The sequence below is a fragment of the Homarus americanus genome, unplaced genomic scaffold (assembly GCF_018991925.1).
Source record: "Homarus americanus isolate GMGI-L3 unplaced genomic scaffold, GMGI_Hamer_2.0 scaffold8226, whole genome shotgun sequence".
NCBI lineage: Eukaryota > Metazoa > Arthropoda > Malacostraca > Decapoda > Nephropidae > Homarus > Homarus americanus.
This window is the reverse complement of record NW_024717620.1, coordinates 950,030-973,746: the sequence shown is the minus strand read 5'-3', so window position 1 is coordinate 973,746 and position 23,717 is coordinate 950,030. Positions and strand designations below refer to the sequence as shown.

The 23,717-nt window shown below is 39.7% G+C and overlaps 1 protein-coding gene across 1 annotated transcript in view; it reads left to right on the top strand.

Moving 5' to 3' along the window:
* The window catches only part of LOC121858937 (E3 ubiquitin-protein ligase hyd-like), a 112,916-nt gene that overhangs the window by 72,524 nt on the left and 16,675 nt on the right, over positions 1 to 23,717 (top strand). Inside the window, 8 exon segments of the mRNA XM_042355591.1 lie at positions 590 to 915; positions 1,446 to 1,681; positions 7,967 to 8,126; positions 9,568 to 9,758; positions 10,713 to 10,934; positions 16,052 to 16,263; positions 18,646 to 18,862; positions 20,570 to 20,818. Coding sequence (XP_042211525.1) covers positions 590 to 915; positions 1,446 to 1,681; positions 7,967 to 8,126; positions 9,568 to 9,758; positions 10,713 to 10,934; positions 16,052 to 16,263; positions 18,646 to 18,862; positions 20,570 to 20,818 — 1,813 coding nt within the window.

The window sequence follows — 23,717 nt, the reverse complement described above, 5'->3', positions numbered from 1 at the left end:
AACATATTTGCTGTGAGATCCCTTACTTCGTCATGCCTCATGCAGATGAAGCCACTTTTCTTGCACACCATGGTGTGATCGACGTCATAGGTAGAGCCACACACGCATTGGGAGGGCAAACCTTTTACTGGCCAACCATACCTTAGAGCAGTGGCATCTGTAAATTCTTGTTTATTGAGACTGAAACCATTTGCCCTTATCGGTAACGTAGTTAACCAGTTCGAGGCGACCACCTCCTGCTCTGTAGCTACTTTTTTTTTTTCAAATTTTCTGGTACCTGCAGCTACTACTACTACTTCTACTGCATTTTCGCCCCCCAAGCCCCGATGTGGGTCCGTGACCTGTGCCCAAGTGGGCCATTCCCCGTAAAAAAGAAAAGAAATAATGATAATATTAATAATAATAATAATAATAATATACTGTATACATCTTCGAGGACCTTATGTGTTGTAGAGTTGTGTGATATGCTTGTATGTATTGTATTATTTATTTAATTTCTTGTTGATTTGTACATGTATATGTTTCATCCATTAGAAACAACTGTATTTAAGAAACACAGCTCAGTTGTTAATGTTAATTCCTTTTATAGATTTGGCCGTGAGTTAAACCAGCTGATAGAAGGGAGTGGTGGTGCGAGTGCTGCCACCATAACACCACCTGCAGGGATCCCCGCCTCGCGTCCCCGGGAGAGAAGCGCCGGACGCACGGGGCTGCCGTTCATTCGAGACCCTCTGACGGGTCCTCTGTCTAGGTATCAGAGTGCTAGACGCGGGACCCGTGCCACAACCACCACGGCCGACCCGCAGAATGCCAGAAGAGACACACTCTCTTATGTGGTGTCCCTCCTGAGGGCTCACAAAAATGAACATTGTGATACATTGCCTGACATTGATGTTGGTTCACTAAAGCATATAGGTGAGATACTGAGTTGTATTTCCTTATTGTTGAACACAAGTTATATAGACATACTGTATTGTACAGTATATAACTGAGGTATACTATATTTTCCCCAAAACACAAGTCAAGTTAGGTACAGTACCCAACACGTTTACAGTTGGTGTCCCCATAACACCTAGTGATGGACTAAGTTCATATCAATATTGAAGAACTAAGATAATATTATAATTTTAATGGATGGTTCTTTATTGTAGATAATTTGTAAAGGCTGCAACAGTAGTGTTGATGAGCAGAGTTATTCTTTTGTTAACACTTATGGTACTGTACACAAATTTATGCTTTTGTAAATACTGTACTTACAAAAGATATGAAAGTAAATGAAAGAGACAAAAATAAGATAATTCTTATAAATGCTTCTCTTTATATCTTGAAGACTATCACGATTTTCACACACACACACACACACACACACACACACACACACACACACACATACACACACACTAATTCTTAATAACAAAGCCTTATTTCTTATTTTGTTCATCCAGCATACGTGTTCGATGCCCTCATCAGTTACCTGCGGTGTTGTGAGAGTGACAGCAGTGCCCACATAGACTCAGGTGGAGCAGAGTGCACTGGGTTTTCGTGGGAACGCGATGAGAACGAGAACGAAGATGACATGGATGATCTGCCTTCTATCACACCTTCGGCTGGGGACAGTGAATCTGCAGATGAAGACTCCAATCTGTCAAATTCTCGTGGCAGAAAACACACATTTTTCCAGGTGCAGTAGAGTGTATTATGTTGTGGCATCCACCAGTCGCTCATCCTGACATTCTTTCCCTCTTGTACATATGTATTACACTTGTGGAACTATCAAAATTAATGTTCATTTGTTGGTAATTTTGAATATAATCTGTGGAATGAGTTGACCTGCTTCAACTAGTTTACTTGCTACTGTCATGTTAGCTACTTATTATCGGTACAGATGCTTTCAGAGGGACAAGTGTATGGTCCGTGTAAGGGACCAGTGTTGATGCCACCGAACTCCTCATCACTCGCTAGATATTCTGTACTGTATATCTTCACATGAATTATGGTACACTTGAGTATCAAGAACCTGAAATGCTTTGGACCAGGAGGCTTTCGGAAAGTAGATCATTTCAGAAATTTTATATATCCACACCAGGAATCCACATGGAAATGAAACAACTCTGAAGCTTTATAAGAATTTAATGAATAATACAAACAAGAATATCCACACAACTCATAGTCAGTATGTGTGAGTTTCACTTGGCGCACGGGCACACATCATTCGGGTATGTTAGGGTCGACATTGATCAAGCGTACCATTCGTAGCACAGACTAAGCCACAACAGCAGTACTCAGTTTCCCTCTACACATCTCGGGAGTTACAGAGGCCACCACCACCACTGTGATGCGCTCTTTCAGCCAAACAATATCCTGCACCTTTGTGGAGTACACATAGGACTTGTGTGGGAGGCAGCATGTATTTGTTCAACTTTCCTCCACCATGCTGTTGTAGAACACTGCCTGTCTCCTCACATTGGTTCATCCAACAGGTCTCTTCAGTTTGGTGGGGTTCCTTGCCAAACGTTGTATGAAATCATTGTTGCACCAGGGTAGGTGATGTCAGTCCGGCCATCCATAGCACATATTTTATCACCTTTTCTTGTTGGGTCAACATAATTGATTCTGAAACCCCCAAAAAATTTAAGCACATAAACTTAGATATATAGTGTGGAAATTGTGCAACTTTCAACATCCTCACGTTTATGCAAAAAAATTTGCAGGGCCTAAAAATGTTTTCATTTACTAATATATATATATATATATATATATATATATATATATATATATATATATATATATATATATATATATATATATATATATATATATATATATATATATATATATATATATATATATATATATATATATATATATATATATATATATATATATATACACACACACACACAGTCGACCCTCGTTAATTCGGACCCGTTTAATCCGGATTTCGGATAATTCAGACGAAATCTGAACTAAGCGAGGGACTGTCCGTATCAAATTTCTGGTTCTGGGATTGTCCGATAGATGGCGCGCGCACGCCAGACCGCCAGTCATTGTTGACTTAGCGCCATATTCGAGTATCAGTGTTGTGTTGCCCTGCAATTTTTGTTGATATTTCAGTGATTAGGCATCTTTCAGCCTTGTATTTTACATCATTTCTTCAAGGGGGAGTAATATGCCAAAGAGGAAGTATGTGACCCTTTCTGTGAACTAGAAACTGGAACTTATAAGGAAGTTAGAGGCTGGTGCTTCGGTGGCTAGAGTTTGTGACGAGTGTGGTGTTAAAAAGCAAACAGTTTCGGACATATGCAAGGCTAAGGACAAACTCACTGCATTTTCTTTGAAATATAATGCAATTTTATGCAATATTAACCCCTAAATCGGTTAATTCAGACAATTGGCTAAAACGGACACCCTTCCCCCCCCTATTAGACCGAATTAACGAGGGTCGACTGTGTGTGTGTGTGTGTGTGTGTGTGTATATATATATATATATATATATATATATATATATATATATATATATATATATATATATATATATATATATATATATATATATATATATATACATACATACATATATATACATATATATATATATATATATACACATACATACATATATATATATATACATATACATATACATATATATATAAAGTCGGAAATGCTTAAATAACCCATAGAAAATCGAAAATGGGGGGGTCTCTTTTTCTTTTCAGCACCATAAAACACTCACTTTTAAGCTAGCCAGCCATTTTAAAGTGAATTACAGATGAAAATTTTGTCTGTGTACTGACTTTGGGACTCGAAAATACGTAATTTGACCATATTTTGGTTCGACTGAGGCAGGTCGTAAGTGTGGGTGGACGTAAGTGGAGTAGGTCGTAAGTCGGGAGTACCTGCATTGTCTTGTAAGGTCAATCATCATATCAGGAATCAACAATTACCATTAAAATAAAGCAATACAGTAGAACGTCGATATAAAGATATAACGCGAGATACATTCCAAGAGAGGTCGCTTTAAACCGAATTTGCACTAAATTGAAGTGTTGTTTCAATGGATTAATTTAGTTTGGTACTTGAAAGAAACACAAATACGAAAAAGACTGAGAGTCTACCCAGATGCACCTCAGCCCATCTCCTAATATAAACAAAACATTGTTTTTTGTAGTATTATGTTAAAACAAACACTCATAAATCAACACAACTAAAATTAAAGGATGCAAAATGGTCTGTTTACTGGCTGAGTGGGAGGGGGGGAGGTGAGGTGATATGTTTGACAGTTGATGCCAAGGTCGAGTGCTTATTTATTTATTTGTCCTTAAGAGTCACTAAGTTTGTCTCTTATTAAATGTTACTGAACTGACATGGGAGAATAAAATTAACATTGCTGGAATTCTTATAAGATAGTGATTAATTTGAATATAAACATGCTATAGCTCGCATTAGACATAGAAAGAGCAAAAATTTTATCTCTTGTGCAAAATATATGACGTTTATATTCAAATTATTCACTGTCTTGCAAGGATAAAAACTTTAAGCCTAAAGCACCAAACCCTGGCTGGGGAGAGGGAGGGAAGTGACAGTGACATGTTTGACAGTTAGCACCGAAGGTCTAGTGAAGTATTTATTTGTTTATTTATGTCCTTTAGGTTGAGTTTTTGTTTTTTGTTTATATAATGTCACAGAAGTGACCGGGGAGAATATAGTTTACATTGCCCTTAGGACAGTGTAACGTGCCTAGAGAAACATTTTGCGCAAAATTTTAAATATGATGCGCCAGATTGACTCCCGCAAAATAGGAAAGATTTGCTTTAAATAAAAACATTGTCCTTAATTATGGGTGTCACTTTATATAAATATTCTTAAATTGAATCGCTTTAAATCGACGTTCTACTGTAATAATGAGATGCGTTCCCTAGTGTGTCCTTTACACTTCTTTGTTGTGGCTTTTTTCCCCTTTTCTCCCCAAACATTCAAATTAATATAAAATAAAAACTATACTTTAATTAATGCTTATTACTTATGGAATATAATTCACTTGGTGATAAAGAAATCAACTGTGGGTGGAGCCCCAGAGTATGAATGAACACAAAACTTCTCTTATTAACAAATACAAAAGATTCATTATTGTATGTTACTAAATGTCTGTACAGTATATGATTGAATTCATGTTTATGTATGCAAAATGAACGATAAAATTCACTAATAATAAGTGGAGACGGGACACCATTGTTGTTGTCGGTGTTTATACTCAGGGCGATGGTTCTCCATCTGAAACTGAAGAAGATAAGACCCTGGCTGTAGCTGTAGTAAAATTAACGTAACAAAAAGAATATCTGTTTAAATTAATGTTATTTATTGTAAACGGAACAATCGGAGTAACCGCCGACGGCAAAGAAAAAAGTGTGAGACGGACGGTGGAAGGCCAACGTACAGTTCGCGCACCCATGCAAATATAGCGTCATTTATCTCCATAAGAATATAAAAGTAACACTTATTACTGTACATGTACAGTAGGTTAATTAATATTTATGAATATAAAAAAGAAAATTCTACTCACCAATGTCCGTAAGACTGAAAAGTTAAGGACACAACCAGTGTTGTTGTCCGAGTTTTTAATCAGATGATGGTGAAGTGCCTGAATCGTCAAGTTCTCTATCTTAGCTTTTGAACCGGCACTTGCTCTCTTGCTTATGTTGAATAGGGGCACAAAAATGCCGTAAAATACCTGAGAAAGTTTTTATCCTGATCTGGTTCAGATACGTGGAAACAAAAAGCCCGCCAAGCAGAGACTGTTTATGTTAGTGACGTCACCAGCCCGGCAGCCCGAAAAGGTCTGTGAGCAAGGTGTTTTTTATGATTAATATTTGTACAATACTGTACAGTACTGTTGTTATTGTTTATGTAAAATATAATTTTATTATATTTTTTCTATTCGTCATAAATACAAATAAAATAACGATGTAAATTGAACCGAGTCCTAAATTAACCAGGGTTTTAAATATGAATCGTTGTAATTCAAGGCTTTCTGTATATACCGTAGTGTCAACTTTTAAGTCAACAAAGTTTGGTCTCCTGCGATTGTTCACTGGTGTGGGATGCTTACACTTAAAGGAAAGCTTTACAAATAGAAATATACCAGTACAGTAAGACAGAGATTTACATGTTTGGCAAAGTTATGAAGAAAAAAATGCATTGAATATTAACTTATTGTGACATACAGTATAAAGCTCAGCTCCACAATATGATGCCCTGCTGTCAGCTGCAGCATGTTTTCATCCTTATATTCATCACTGGTTTCATTACTTCACTAGTTTCATCTTTCAATATGTTCACTTTCGTTACATGATACTTGTTGCCAGAGGAAGAAAGTTCATTTACTGTACTGGTCACCAAGTTACCTTACTGAGTTTTGGAGAATTTCTACTTATTCTCTCATACCAAGAACTTCATGTTTTGAGTTTGCTGTACAACATTCATTATCATCACTTTTGTGTTTGTTATGAGACATAAGGGCAGTACACTTGGTTAGGATCCACTTTGCTTCTGAAGGAATTGATCCCAATTTGATGGTTATTTATAATTATGAGACTTTGAAGTAAGAGTATACAACTTGATTTTGTCAGTGTTGTCACTGTGTTGTTTCAAAAATAAAGTACTGTACTTTAAACTACTATACAGATCCCCTCCCCTCCCCTCCCCAAGCATTTTCTTGCTTACTACAGGGTGGCTGGAATGATGAGCCAATATTGTGTACAGAAACATTTTTCCCTTACATAAATAATGCAAATTTCAGTACAGTATATCTTATGGTCTTGCACTGCATGAGTTAATTTAGGTGAGAAATTTAGCAAATGTTGTTTAACACTTGAGCAGGCTGTAGATTGGCAGGATTTAGTGTGTACAATAATGTACAGTCACAATCCAAAGTTTCGACACCCCTCTTGGCTGGGTGTTCGCCGAGGCCAGGTTTGAGGTAAGGCTGGGTGATCGGACGCAGACATTCCACCACCACAACACTCCGAGACTCACAGTACACGAGTATGGAAGGAAATTTTAAAACTTTTTGACATGACATGAACTTGCATAACAAAATATGCGTAACTAGTTGTAATATTGGTGACCTCTGTGCCATGACTCTCATAATCCGAGACATTATGAAGTGAAATTTAAAAAATAAAGCAGCAGTAGACAGGAAACAAGGCAAGTGACCAAGAAGTAGTCACTAGTGATGACACACGGCCAGACATCTACGCTGAGGGTCGAGGTCTTCGGCAAAGTCGCTGCTCCGGACCAGACAAAAATTGTTTGGGTGATACCATGATTAATGTGAAGTGCAACATTCCCAGCCAAAATACTCCAATGTAGTTACTGATACACCATTAAATATTGTAAACCTGACTATATGAATTCCTAGTGTGTGTGAAACCATAATATTCCCAGGGTTATGGTAATATCTATACATGTATCGGCCTCACCTTGTCGACTGACCGCTCACTCCCTCTTGACAAAATTCGGCCGCCGGCAACCCTTTATAAATGCTGCCCTGATGATTCATGTGTAATACGAGGACTCAAGTCTAGTGGTTCCAAGCCAGTGCTTTGGGACCGGACAAAGTCTTTCATGCTCCAATCTTAACATGTCATTGTTGTGTGGCAACAATGTTATGAATGCATTTGTTATGCTAGTTGATGCCATGTCAAAGTTGGTAATAAGTTCCTTCCTGTGCTCTTGAGTTATGAGTCTCGGAGTGTTGTGGTGGTGGAATGTGAACCTCACCATCGTAGTGCCTCGTTACCACATTGCTGAACTAGTCTGTGTCCGAACACCCAGCCAGGGGAGTGTCGAAACTTTGGATTGTGACTGTACCATAGTTCATTAATTGAAGGATGGGTTACTTTCATTGAAGAAGTACTTGTATTATGACTCGTACAGAGGTTGACATTGTTGTTTATTTTGGCAGAGATCACAGTCGACCTTATGCCTGGGATCAGTAGGAGCAGATGTGTTCACTAGCAGCTTGCAGGAGGCTTTGCCACTTGCTGATAAACCACATCTTCTTCAGCCCAATGCTCGCAGAGAAGAACTCTTTGGAATTCCTCGTGCACACACTCATAATGCTGGTAAGTACAGTACTTCTTACATTCTTCTACCTTGTCACTTACAACATTTTTAACCCTTAGGCCCCGGGTGACGTTCCAGAACATCCGCCTATTTCCCGCCATTTTTTTTTTCTTTTTCTTTTTTTAAAGTTGATTTTTTCTCGGTTTAACCCCGCGGTGTGGGGGGGGTTATTGCCAGCAGCACCCTAACCCAGGGCTTAAGGGTTAATTAATAAGTTCGACAGAGTTAGGTCTTAAGTTTACAATTTGGTGTCCTGTTTCCATATCATTGGCACAAGTTCTGCTGAACACCAGAGACCAGGCAGTGTCCACTAGCCAGCACATCTTTACTGTACAGTACACTCAGTTTCCTTAAACTGATGAACATGTTACTATCCAGTACCTGTAATGGGAAAGTTCATTTATGAGATCATCGGGTCAAAGATCACGGCCACTGTTGCTGGAATGAGGATTGTGGTGTTTTAACAATAACTCCTACTGTACAGTAACCTCAGGCTATTTCATGACTTTAACTTGTATGTTTGTATTTTGCATCTACCAAAATTACTATTGTTTTATTGACACAAGGTTGAGCCTGTTATAAGTAATATAAGAATAGATTAATAAATGAAGTTTGATTAAGATATATTTCTTGATAATTAAAATGTAGTGACGGTGTGGATCACGTCCCGAGCAAGTGTACGGTCGTACACCGTGATGCAATAGCTCCGATGCTTACATCTGGGATGGATTTAGTTTCACCCTCAATAAACATTGTAAGAATTATATTAAGAAAAACTTATTCCCTCCCATTTTTAGGGTCTTTTCATGAGATAAGAATACATTTTTATCTATAGGAAAATGTCCTCATATTGCTTGTTAACATGCATGACTGTCGTCCAGTATTACTGCTGATTCTGTGGGTCGCTGGGTCAGTCAGAAAGAGCATGGCTGTGATGCCTCTCCCCTTCTCTCTTTCTCTATTTCTTTTTCTGTGTTATAAAAAGAACAATTGTGTTTATGTCTTGTGTATTGTAAGTAATTAAACCTTTTAAGTTTTGTGGTGGAAGTTTTGGGCCTCCAAGCCCTAGCCTCTTATTTTGTATTGAATTCCTTGTACTGTATAGTACTGTACTGTTATTTTCTTAATGCTCTTGGTTCCCATCACAAGCTAACACAAGACTAATGTATTTCCATGTAAATATGAGTTTTATAAGTATATATGTAGGTCCACATAAAAGGGAGGACCTTTTTATGTTGTGGTGAGTGTTAGTACAGTATGTTGTGAGTGTTGGTACAGTACAGTACAGTATGTGGTTACTTCATCATTCCTTCAGGAGATGTTTGTGTCTTACCCTCCTCTTAATTCATACTCAGTAAAAGTAGTAGTTTCAGGTAAAAGGCACATATAAATGTGTGTCAATTGTTATCTTGATATAAAGTTCAGTGTTTTGCCTTGCAGGTCATGGTACAAGAACGCCTTTAGACGCTCCTCTGTCTCGGCTTGGCGTGTTAGAGAACCTGCACATGGTGGGGCCCTACCCACCCACTCCCCAGCAGTCTTATGCACACATGTTGGGATCTACACGCACACTTGACCATCAGCCCACTGACCTCTCCCTCTACACCACAGGACAGTTGAGAGATTTAAAGGTATTGTATATCATTATGTTGGTACCAATAAAATGATGAACTGTATATCTTTTAAAATTTAAGCTTTAGGAATGAGTTACTTGAGGGCTGCAACAAGGCTTAACAAGTGGTGAAGTGTATGGGTGGAGGGAGGGTGTTGCTTGTGTTGTAGTGGCGTAGGTGAATAAAAGCTCAGAGTAAAGGATGTTAAATGGGGTGTACTAAGATGAGTGGGTAGAAGACTTGCTACAACATGGAAGAAAAGAGTGAAACAGTATACAAGTACTCCTCGACTTACGACCACCACAGTCGTATAAAATATTTTTCAAATTACGTATTTTCGAGTCCCGACGTTTGTGCTGACAAATTTTTCCTTTGTAATTCCCTCTAAAATGGCTGACAAGCGTAAAAGTGAGAGTTCTCGTGGTGCTGAGAAGAAAAAGAGACACCCGTTTTAGATTTTCTATGTATAATTTTCGCATTTTCGACTTAGGGTTGGGCATTAAAAAAATGAGAAGATAAAAGAGATACAGTGTGTAGTGGTAGGTTGACCCAGAGGCTCTCTTGTTTTGCCTGCCCCTCACAGTGGAGCTTCCTGGAGGAGTGAGGTGGTGCAGATAATGTGCACCTTAGATTGTTAAAGGAATGATTAATTCCTGGATCTGGGCTTACCTATCCTGACCAAACTTAACTTAACCTGCCCTTATCTAACTTAGCCCAACCTAACCTAACCAACCCAGAATTTTAATATGAAAATTTGAGTCCCGTTGCAGATGAAGGGATTAGTTTTGCATGTTTTCAGGGAACATAGGACTTCATTGTTCTATAAAGTTTGTGTTATGCTTCAGTAGAGGAATGTCACTGTATTGTACTTCAGAGTAAATTGCTGTATTTGAAGAGATAAACATATTGGATGCAACAAAAAAGCTATTTTATGAAAGAAGATAACTCCATGTACAACTTTGTGGTGTGTAGGATGAAGATATTAGTGAGGACAGTGGAGAAACATCTCAGGAACGAGCCCCCATCATTGTATCCCCAAGAAGAACGGGCAGCAGCTTGGGTGAGGGAATATCAGACCACAGCAGCGGTGGTGCCACGTACACGGCCGAGTCCACTACACCTGCTAGATCCAGCGTCAAAAGTGTGATTGTCAGGATTGGTTCATCAGCTGTATCTAATGCATTTAAACCTGAGGTGAGTAAACAACAGTAAAAGATGAGGATACAATAGTGGGACAATGTTCATGAAATAGTGCAAAAAGGGTGGAGCTTTTACTAATAGTTTCTGGCCTCAGTGTTTGTAATATGAGGCCAGGAGTCACTTAATTACTGTGCAGTACTTGGGTAAGAGTATTTCTTGTACTGTACTGTAAACTACTAAGCACTTAAAAGTTTATGTGAAATACGTATTTTTTTTTTATTGTTATTTTTATTTTGTAATTGAGAACCCTAAATAATTCCACTATACACTAAAGACTGTATCAGTTAGGAACCTAATATTTTTTGCAAATGTAACCTAATGTAATAGAAGGACATGACATGATCCTGAGAATTAACAGGTATCATGTGACCCATTGATGGTGTTGAACTATTATCCCTCAGTCATGTTATGATGCTCACTGTGTTAATGTTTGAACGCTGTATGAGATTTAATGACAACTTTATCATCATTGGTTCAAAATATATGGTAATTTGGTGTTGCCACTTAAACTGTGTTATTTGGAAATTTTGGTTTAGGTTCTTATGCACTTCTGCTATCCACTACCTCATATATGTTCCTATTCTAAACGCGTCCAAAAAAGCCATTGAAAATCATGCAAAATATGAGAGGTGTGTTGGAGGAAGAGAGAGAGCATGGTACAGAACCACACACCCAATATTTACACTAAAAATTCCTTTCTGCTGCCTCTGTTCTCACTTCAACACTAATTCCATCATTCCAAAACACTTTTTAACATTATAACTCGACTTGAGACTGAACAACTGCTTCCTGGACTGATGTTGTTCAGACTAAAGGGAGGGACTAATGTTGTGAGGGAACAGCAGACGCGATGCCCACTCATGTTGCCATATAGTGAAGGTCTGGTAAACTACTTTTGTTTGATATTTATTAAATCTTTACAAGCTTATTTAATGAGACAATCAGTATTAAACATAATCCCATGTGTATGGGCTCCCTTCAGAGCTTCAAAAGTCGTCTGGCATTAGTCAAATAAAATATTAAGATTGTCATCCCCATAGTGAAGGGGTTAATGTTAATGTTTTTTCAAGAAATGAAAAATTAAAGACATCTTTAGTGGTTTTCTTAACTAGAGGTCACAGCCTCAAGTTAATAAAGCCAGAAACTGTTGTGCAATAATAACCGCTCACCTTACAACATGGCTCACCTTACAACATGATTCACCTTACAACATGATTCACCTTACAACATGATTCACCTTACAACATGGCTTCCTTACAACATGGCTCACCTTACAACATGATTCACCTTACAACATGATTCACCTTACAACATGGCTCACCTTACAACATGGCTCACCTTATAACATGATTCACCTTACAACATGGCTCACCTTACAACATGATTCACCTTACAACATAAGCCCACCTTACAACATAGCTCCTGCCCTAACCCTGGCTCACCTTTACAAACATGGCTCACCTTACAACCTAGCTCACCTTACAACATGATTCACCTTACAACATGGCTCACCTTACAACAACCTGGCTCACCTTACAACATGATTCACGCCCACAACATGGCTCACCTACAACCCTGGCTCACCTTACAACATGATTCACCTTACAACCTGATTCACCTTACCTACAACCTTGCCAATTCACCTTACAACATGATTTACAACATGGCTCACCTTACAACATGGCTCACATTACAACATGGATCCACCTTTTACAACATGGCTCACCTTACAACATGATTCACCTTACAACATGGCTCACCTTACAACATGATTTTACAACATGATTACAACATGATTCACCTTACAACATGATTCAGTTCACCTTACAACATGATTCACCTACAACATGGCTCCACCCACATGGCTCACCCACATAACATGATTCACCTTACAACATGGCTCACCTTACAGCATGATTCAACATGGCTCACCTACAACATGGCTCACCTTACAACATGATTCACACTTACAACATGATTCACCTTACAACATGAATCACCTTACAACATGATTCACCCACAACATGGCTCACCTTACAACATGATTCACCTACAACATGATTCACCTTACAACATGGCTCACCTTACAACATGATTCACCTTACAACATGGCTCACCTTACAAACATGCCACATCACCTCACCTTACAACATCACCGCCCCACAACATAGGCTCACCTTACAACATGATTCAATTTTACAACATGGCTCACCTTACAACGCAGATTCACCTTACAACATAGGCTCACCTTACAACATGATTCTGCCTAGCAAAACCACCTTACAACCTTGATTCACCTTACAACATGGCTCACCTTACAACATGATTCACCTTACAACATGGCTCACCTTACAACAATTCACCTTACAACATGATTCACCTTACAACATGGCTCACCTACAACATGGCTCACCTTACAACATGATTCACCTTACAACATGATTCACCTTACAACATGATTTACAACATGATTCACCTACAACATGGCTCACCTTACAACATGATTCACCTACAACATGATTCACCTTTTACAACATGATTCTCTTACAACATGATTACAACATACAACATGGCTCACCCATAAACATGGCTCACCTTACAACATGATTCACCCATAACATCACCTTACAACATGGCTCACCTTACAACGCAGTTCACCTTACATAACATGATTCACCTTACAACATGATTCACCTAGCATGATTCACCTACAACATGGCTCACCTTACAACATGGCTCACCTTATGGCAACATGGCTCACCTTACAACATGGCTCACCTTTATGGCTCACCTACAAACATGATTCACCTTACAACACTGGCTCACCCCTTACAACATGGCTCACCTTACAACATGATTCACCTACAACATAGCTCACTGCTTACAACATGGCTCACCTAGCACCTCACCTTACAACATGGCTCACCTTACAACATGGCTCACCTTACAACATGGCTCACCTTACAACATGATTCACCTTACAACATGATTCACCTTACAACATGATTCACCTTACAACATGATTCACCTTACAACATGATTCACCTTACAACATGATTCACCTTACAACATGGGCTCACCTTACAACATGATTCACCTTACAACATGATTCACCTTACAACATGATTCACCTTACAACATGATTCACCTTACAACATGATTCACCTTACAACGCATGCATTCACCTTACAACATAGTTCACCTTACAACATGGCTCACCTACAACATGGCCTAACATAGCTCACCTTACAACATGGCTCACCTTACAACACATTAGTTACAACATTACAACATGGCTCACCTTACAACATGATTCACCTTACAACATGTTCACCCCTTACAACAACATGGCTCACCTTACAACATAGCTCCTGCCTTACAACATAAGCTCACCCCCTTACAACAGCTCACCTTACAACATAAGCTCACCTTACCAACATAGCTCACCTTACAACATAGCTCACCCACAACATAGCTCACCTTACAACATGATTCACCTTACAACATGGCTCACCTTCACAACACAACATGGCTCACCTTACAACATGGCTCACAACATGATTAACCTTACAACATGATTCACCTTACAACATAGCCCACACCACAACATGGCTCAGCTCACCTTACAACATGGCTCACCTTACAACATGATTCACCTTACAACATGGCTCACCTTACAACATGATTCACCTTACAACATGATTCACCCCTAGCATGGCTTACAACCCCCTTACAACATGGCTCACACACACAACATAAGCTCACCTTACAACACTTGGCTCACCCCTTACAACATGGCTCACCTTACAACATGGCTCACCTTACAACAAGCTCACCTTACAACATGATTCACCTTAACATAGCTCACCTTACAACATAGTTCCGCCCACAACGCAGTTCACCTTACAACATGATTCACCTTACAACATGATTCACCTTACAACATGGCTCACCTTACAACATGGCTCACCTTACAACATGGCTCACCTTACAACATGGCTCACCTTACAACATGGCTCACCTTACAACATGGCTCACCTTACAACATGGCTCACCTGACATCTTACCAATAATAGTATGAACCCTTCAAGACACGTCCACAATGGACTTTTAAATGTATATCTTTATTTTAGTGCGTTTTTTCCAAGCTGAGAAGAGATGTCCCGCCCCCTCCTCAAGGGTTACAGCTGATTGGCTGTTGCAAATCTGTCCGATTTCGTCCTGAAGTAATGATGTATTTCTAAATGAGTTTATTCATAATCGTTGGGATGACCGTTTCTGACGAGAAAGATATTTAGCTAAATTATATAAAGATACATACATTCATTAATTCAAACAGGAGCACGTAGGAAGTTTATCAGAAGTTTTATATACATGAATTAACTGTTAAACTCTGGCAGGAAATTCACGCTTTCGGAGGACGCAATTAATATGTACTTATTTATTACCCACAATAAGGCATACTAAGACAAATTACATATGAGTAATACTACATTATGCAAAACCTAACATTTTAAAAGATCAGAATCACACTGAAATATTACATGACCATCAGCAGAGGCGGGAAATATGAAGTTGTTCGCTGTCATATTTCCCGCCTCTGCTGACGGTCATGTAATATTTCAGTGTGATTCTGATCTTTTAAAATGTTAGGTTTTGCATAATGTAGTATTACTCATATGTAATTTGTCTTAGTATGCCTTATTGTGGGTAATAAATAAGTATATATTAATTGCGTCCTCCGAAAGCATGAATTTCCTGCCAGAGTTTAACAGTTAATTCATGTATATAAAACTTCTGATAAACTTCCTACGTGCTCCTGTTTGAATTAATGAATGTATTTATCTTTATATAATTTAGCTAAATATCTTTCTCGTCAGAAACGGTCATCCCAACGATTATGAATAAACTCATTTAGAAATACATCATTACTTCAGGACGAAATCGGACAGATTTGCAACAGCCAATCAGCTGTAACTCTTGAGGAGGGGGCGGGACATCTCTTCTCAGCTTGGAAAAAACGCACTATAGTAAGAGTTAATGTAAGAGGTCATCATATTAAAGATAATGAATATTATATTTATAAAAGGTTGTGTTACTTTGTGTTGTAGGTTGGCACAGCATCATCGCTGTCGTCTAGCCTGGCAGCTTCAACATCCACCACGACCTGCACTCCCTCGGGCCCCTTAGGGGGGCGTAGCGGAGCAGACCTTCTTGTGGTTCCCTTGGACGGGCGAGGTAGTCGGGGCCCCGAGGTAGGCCTGCACGCACCCCATGATGTGTCAGCCAATGTTACCATCGACACTACACATGACCATATGAAGTGAGTCTCTCTCTCTCTCTCTCTGCCAGTTGGGTCCCATTATAGTACTATACTCACTTTACACTAGCTTGGCCCAGAAGCCACGCCCCCTTTCTACGCTAAAAAGTAGCTGATTGGTCCATAAAAAGTGTTCGTTTACCTCTGCATTTATCATACTAATATGTTCACAATTTATAATTAGACTTGTTCTTCTCAATAATAATGTAAAAAATTACGAACATAAAAATGCAAATGATTTCAAGGCATTAGCACTTCAAAGTGGATGCTAAAAATGTCATACAGTGGCTCAAAGACTGTGAAGTACCGTTCTTTAATGACTGGCCTGGCAGTAGCCCAAATCTCAACCCAACAGAAAATTTGTGGTCCATTGTTAAGCATCGTTTGCACGACACTGACACATCATCAATCTCGAAGCTAGAGGCAGCCATCAAGGATATCTGGGCTAACTTGCCACCTGACCTCTTGCAAAACCTTGCTAAAGGACTTCCCGAAGTGCAAAGGGAACATTACAAAGTATTAATTGAAGTGGTAAATGTTACTTGACTTTATTTATATAACATAACAGTAAATATGCATTTTTTTTAAGCAGACAAACTAACTTTCCGCGCAGACTGTACATACCGTTAAAGTACCTGTAAAAGAGAGAGAGTGAAGCAACATTGCGGCGAAGAGAAAGGGAAGAAAGATTATCAACTAAAGGAGGAGAGTTAATAAGATGAAATGCCTTTGATTCCACCCCATCTAACAGTTGGACAGAAGAGCCATGCCAGATATGAGAGCAGTACTCCAAGTTAGGAGTGCTGACCTTAAAACCAATCATGGCTCACCTCATTGTCCTCACACAAAGATTAGAAGCATCCATTCTTAATTTTGTTAATTGTTGTAATTTTATTATGTTTTATCAGAATAGGTGACCATACAAGGTCAATAAATGTTTAATTTATATTCATGATGAGCGAACCAGTATGGTACAATAGTCAGCCACCAGGGGGAGGGGTTTCATCATCACAGTATCTCTCCTGCTAACGTATCAAAGGATGAGTGGAAGACTTCATTTAATGAGTCAACTGTTGCAACAATAATTAATAGATCAGTTTAAAAAAATAGAAAATGTTCACGATTGTAAAACTCAACCAAAAAGTTTCAACATCAAAAATGTTATTGATCATCCTCTACTGAAACAGTCAACAGTTACCTGGGACCAAAGAACAATGTGTTGATACAGTGACTGTTGACATATATTATGTTAACAGCTGTGTACTGTTGTCCCTCAGTACCGTATGTTGTGTCTAGTCCAGGAGAAAAAAACAAATGAAATTGTTTTGATGTTATAATATACAGTATTATTGCACTTCAACGACTAACGTCTTTAAGCTTATTCCTTCCAACCTGGTACAGTATAATACAGTACAGTGGTCCCTCGATTAACGAACACGGTTGGTTCCACAGAGTTGTTCGTTAGCCGAAAATTTCGTTAACTGAATATTATTTCAATGGGATATTGGGTAATTGGTTCCAACTCACAGAAAAAGTATACATACAAAGTACTGTATACCGGTAATAGAATTAACAAAACATTAAATATAAACTAAATACAGTACTGTACTGTACAGTATAATGTACTGTATAATAATAAATAAAAAACAATAGAATACTGTACTGTATTTTAACTTATTTTGAGGTGTGTATGTTGTATTCCCGGCAGCTTTGTTTACATATCAAACAGCTGATTGTAGAGGCAGTCGATGATGACATGCCATATTCTTTACAGAGTGCATTGTGTTCTAATGCCTTCTTTGTGCTTCATAATAATTTCCGCACTGTATATTATCAATATGTTAACTAAATTTCAGAATGACTAATAATTTTAATGTAAAAATGCAAAAATATTCAAGAGACCAACAAACTGGATGTTCACTCCACTGTAAACAAAGTTAAACTGAGAAGCATTGGTGGGTGATTCAATCAGCTGAAGGGCACACAAAAACTGTTCCCTGTACTGTATATATTATTAATATGTTAACTAAATTAGAATGATCAATAATTTTAATATAAAAAATGCAGAAATATTCAAGAGACCAACTTTCTTTATATTTACTCCACTGGAAACGAATGTAACCATAGAACCAATTACTGTATTGGCGGACTAGCAGATCAGCTGATGCGCACAACAAATCGTGTTTCTCATAAGGCTTTCGTTAATCAAAGTTTTGTTCTTTAATGGAATTGAAAATCCTTATGGGAGCTAATTCGTTAACCGAACTTTCGTTAATTGGACCGTTAGTTAATCGAGGGACCGCTGTGTACTGTATATTGATGTTATATAATTTGCATTTATTATATTTGTTTATTTATTTTAATTTTTATCTTCTTCCTCCCTAGACCGGCATTATTAAGAAGTGGAGTATCTCAGGATTTGCTGTTGGGACGGTGGAGACTGACGTTGGAGTTGTTTGGGAGAGTATTTATTGATGACGTTGGAGCTGAACCTGGCTCTATTATTGCCCAGCTTGGAGGTTTCCCTGTTAAAGAGGCCAAGTTTAGAAGAGAAATGGAAAAACTTAGGAACTGTCAACAACGGGACCTGAATCTCACTAAGGTAAGAGCTTTACTTCATGAATTTGTTGAGTGTGATAGTTTGGAACACAGCATGTGTTTATAGCAGCCATACAGTGACTTGGTAATCCAAGTTATTGATGGTTCTTGCTTCAAGTAGGCAGCAAGAGGCTATAATAATTCTGCTTTTGAAACTCCTGAAAAACCCTTCACAAGGTGAGCCAGCCATATCACAAGCAGGGACTTGAACCTGGCTATGAGGATGTCACTGTCTACAAATGTGAACAAGGGCTACTTAAGTAACCAGCCAGTTGAGTACTCTCACAGTACACTTGTCAGTTTTCAGAGGCACTGTACACGCCCTCCATAAAGTATGTTTAAGGAGCGGTGAATTTTAAAATGAACACCGTGACTCCCGTTGTACCATATTGTCTCGCACAAAATCATTTACTATACTTTTTGGAGTGAGTGTACAAGAGTCCCCATAGTTACATATTATGGAGAGTTTGCTGAAGGAGAGTTGTGCTTAAAGTGTAAAAACAAGGGAAGACAAGTGAAAGAATAGGAAGACAAAATACACACACACACACACCTCTGGCTTTGTTCTCTACTCACTCATACACACTGTTGCTGTTCTCTCAACTCTACTGTGACCTTCATCCCATTACCTTGGTGCTTACTTCTCCCACCTACCAGCATGCATTGTACACTCTTCACCAATATTCATTTCCCAGTCTGTCAGTACCTATGTCCAGACCACCTGAACAGACTGTGATCTACTCTCCACCAAATGCTTCATTCACTTCCACATGTTTTCTTTCTTTCTGTACTTGTAAGTAAATGCTAGTGAAGATTAACTTTGTAAGAAGAATTTGTCTCTATTTGATCTTATGTGTCCAAGTGTTCCATGTGTTCCATTTGTTGTGAAGATAATTCATGAGCTAACCTGAGTCATGACGTAAATATTTTTGTGGGCAAAGAGATTTCTTGGAGAGAGAATTTTTTATATACTGTACATCAATTGGGAGAATTAAATGTTGCTTCACGGCGACGATAAGGTTAAACGTGTAGATAATCATACACAGAGGGATAAGGTAAGTCTCTGAAGTTCTTACAAGAATTTTCTCCACCTACCTATTACTGTAGCCTTAAGTCAAAATTATATATTGTTTGTGAAGTGTGTGTGATAAACCCTTACAGTAAGAGAGTGACTCAAACTGTTAGAGAGTTGTGGTACACTACCGTACTGTGTGAACACTTCCATGTTGCTCCTGGTGGCTTGGATGTTGCAGGATGTGAATTGCTTTTCGGGAGTTCATGACCCGATCTTATCAATAAGAATACAGTATATGGCTAACTAGCAATCTCAATTGTTACAGCTTTTGGCAGGTTGAGAAGTCAATAATGTGATTCCAGTTTTGGTGTACTGTATTATACTGTAGAAAGAACTGTAAGGTCAGTAGCTTTTCCACAGGTCAGCCCTTCCCTTGTTGCCACAAAGTGGATTTTGCAGGTTTTAATCCTTTTGTGTCATATATTTCTAAAATTATTTTTGCTAACTCATGTAAGTCTTTTCCCTGCATGTTGCAGAGTATTCATTTAAAGAAGATTACTATTATACTGTACTATATGTGTGTGCTTCTATTTAACATATTTATGATGAATGTTATGTGTAGGTAGATTTTTGTAATACAGAACAGAACAGTACAGTATTTGGACGTATATTAAACTTGTATTGTTATTGTTGCAGATTGACCGTGAGAGAGGACAGCTAGTTACTCAAACGTTTAAGGAACTCAACACACAGTACAACAACTACCACAGGCGGGGCACACAGTCGTCTCCGCCTCTAGCGGTGAATCGTGTTAAAGTCACATTCCGGGACGAGCCGGGTGAAGGGTCAGGAGTGGCCAGATCCTTTTACACGGCCATTGCAGAGGCTCTCTTGTCCGGGGAGAAGCTCCCCAGCCTGGAACCCTGCCAGGTGAGGCCCAAAGAAGTATGTCATCTTCTCAAGTTTTCCTTCACAAAGTAGCCACTAACTTTTCCACTTGTACAGTACAGTACTTGGCAAACATTACAAGAGTGTTTTAACAGTGTGGGGAGCATCATCTGTTTGCTGAAGAATTCAAGATTATATTTTACAATTGATTTCGTATTTTAAAAGTTTTACTTTGCTGGTGGTAAATATTTTCTTTGTATTTTCTTGCTCTCCTCTTTCTCTTGACTTTTACAGTCAACCTCACATGGTAATTTCTCTTGATCTTCTAAATAGAATGGTTAATTTAGTACATTACAAGTAACTTTGTTTGTTGGTTAGCCTTAAAGACAAACTCGTGTAGTATAATGGTTGACCTTCGTGTTCGAGGATGGCCGGCCCAGGGTCACCTATGTATGAATTTGTTTAAAGTTTAAAAGCTGTCGCCAACACAACAACCACACCCTAAATGAATGAGCTGTGTGACCCAGTGTCAAGGAATAACCCCAAAAGATCGTACAACTCGCCAACTGCACTGGTAAATCATCACTCCGGAATATGATCAGCGAATCATTTAATATCTAGGTTTCCAATTACTGTTATGTAGACAGAGGGAAATGGCATAATGAAACTTGTCCATAGTTTGATCCTACCCAGAGATCAAACCTGGGTCCACTGGCTTACGAGGCGAGTTTGCCGACCATTACACCACAAGCCTTATAATACAGGGCTGCTAACTGAGAGTTATACTTGTATATCCTTAGACAAATAACCCATAAAGTCCATCAGTGTTAATTGGTTCTTATTAGAAATACTGATCACCTTACCATCACATAGTTGGCCAGAGGTGAGGGACATGGTACTGTATTCCTATAGGCTGGAGACAATAACAGTTTACATCATACTGGTCTGTCAGTTTCTGGCACTGACCACCAACACTGTACACCACCCACACTCTACACCACCCACACTCTACACCACCCACACTCTACACCACCCACACTCTACACCACCCACACTCTACACCACCCACACTCTACACCACCCACACTCTACACCACCCACACTCACCCACCCACATTCTACACCACCCACACTCTACACCACCCACATTCTACACCACCCACACACACACCCACTCACACCACCACCCACCACACCACCACACCACCCACCCACCACCACCACCCTCTACACCACCCACACACACACCACCCACACACTCACACCACCCACACACTGCACCACCACACCCCACACCCACACCTCACCCACCCACACTCTACACCACCACACACCACCCACACTCTACACTCACACCACCACACCACCCACACCTACACCACACACCACCCACCCACCACACCCACACCACCTCACACCACCCACACACCACCCCACACTGCACCACCCACACTCTACACCCACACTGCACCACCCACACACACACCACCCACACACCACCCACTCTACACCACCCACACACCACCCACACACTGCCCACCACACCTACACCACCCACACCACCCACACTCACACCCACACTGCACCACCCACACACCCACCTACACCACCCACCCTACCCACTCACACACCACCCACACACCCACACCACCCACACTACACCACCACACACCCACACCACCCACACTCTACACCCACACTCTACACCACCCACACTCACACCACCACACACACCACCCACACACCACACCACCACCCACACACTGCACCCACCACACCACTGCACCACCCACACACCCACACTACCACCACACACCACCCACACTACACCCACACACCACACAACACCACCCACACTCTACACCACCCACACTCTACACCACCCACACGCTACACCACCCACACGCTACACCACCCACACGCTACACCACCCACACTCTACACCACCCACACTCTACACCACCCACACTCTACACCACCCACACTCTACACCACCCATGATATAGTTCAACACATACAGTACAGTAGTGAAGGGAATGGCAGAGAAAAAAAATACAGCTCATGATAGTGTCTGTGTTTTATGCCAGGAGGCTCACCATGGCTGGTCATCACCACTCAAAGGCTGTTGGCAGTCATCTTGGACTCCAGTTTAATCATATTTTTAATTATGTGTTGGAATTAAACACCTATGAGGAAAGTGGAAGTAGGGGTTGATGAAGGGTCTGTTAAGAGCCTTCTGTTTATCATGGTGTTAGAAGCATTATCGTTGAACATTAAGACGGGTCTGCCCGGGGAGGAGTCGTGTGTTGGTGACTCAGTGTTGATTAAAGAGGCGCTGGAGTAATTTACCGTATTTCTCGGCGTATAAGCCGAGGTTGTAAGCCCCCCAAAATCATGGGGTCGGTTTATACCGCAGATCTAGATCATGAACCTTAAAAATTTCTGGTGCATAGCAGCGAGACACACTGTTTACTACTCACAAACTTCAATGTGAACTGCCCAGTCAGTTGTTATTCTCTTTCTGAGAACCTGTATACAAAACAACTTTGAAATACAACTTTGTTATTATAAAGATATGAACTGAAATGGCCTAAAATATTAAAATAATAGAAATACTACAACAGCGACATGACACGACTGTTGTTCACTATTACTGGTGTGGTGGCTTGATCACCTGTTACAGTGGTCCTTCGGTTAACGAGCACAATCCGTTCCAGCAGGTTGCTCGTTAACCGAAACCATTGTTTCAATGGGTTTTTGTGTAATTGGTTCCAGCTCACCGAAAATTGCCTAAATTCAACAAAAAAGGTAGAAAAGTACACTTAATTTGAGGTGTGTATGTAGAAGGCTCCTGGATGATGATGATGATGGGAATTAGAATGGGGATGGAGGAGAAGGGAGAAGAGAAGGCATTGGGGTGGAAGAGAAGTCACCCCATGGTGCTATTTCACCCATA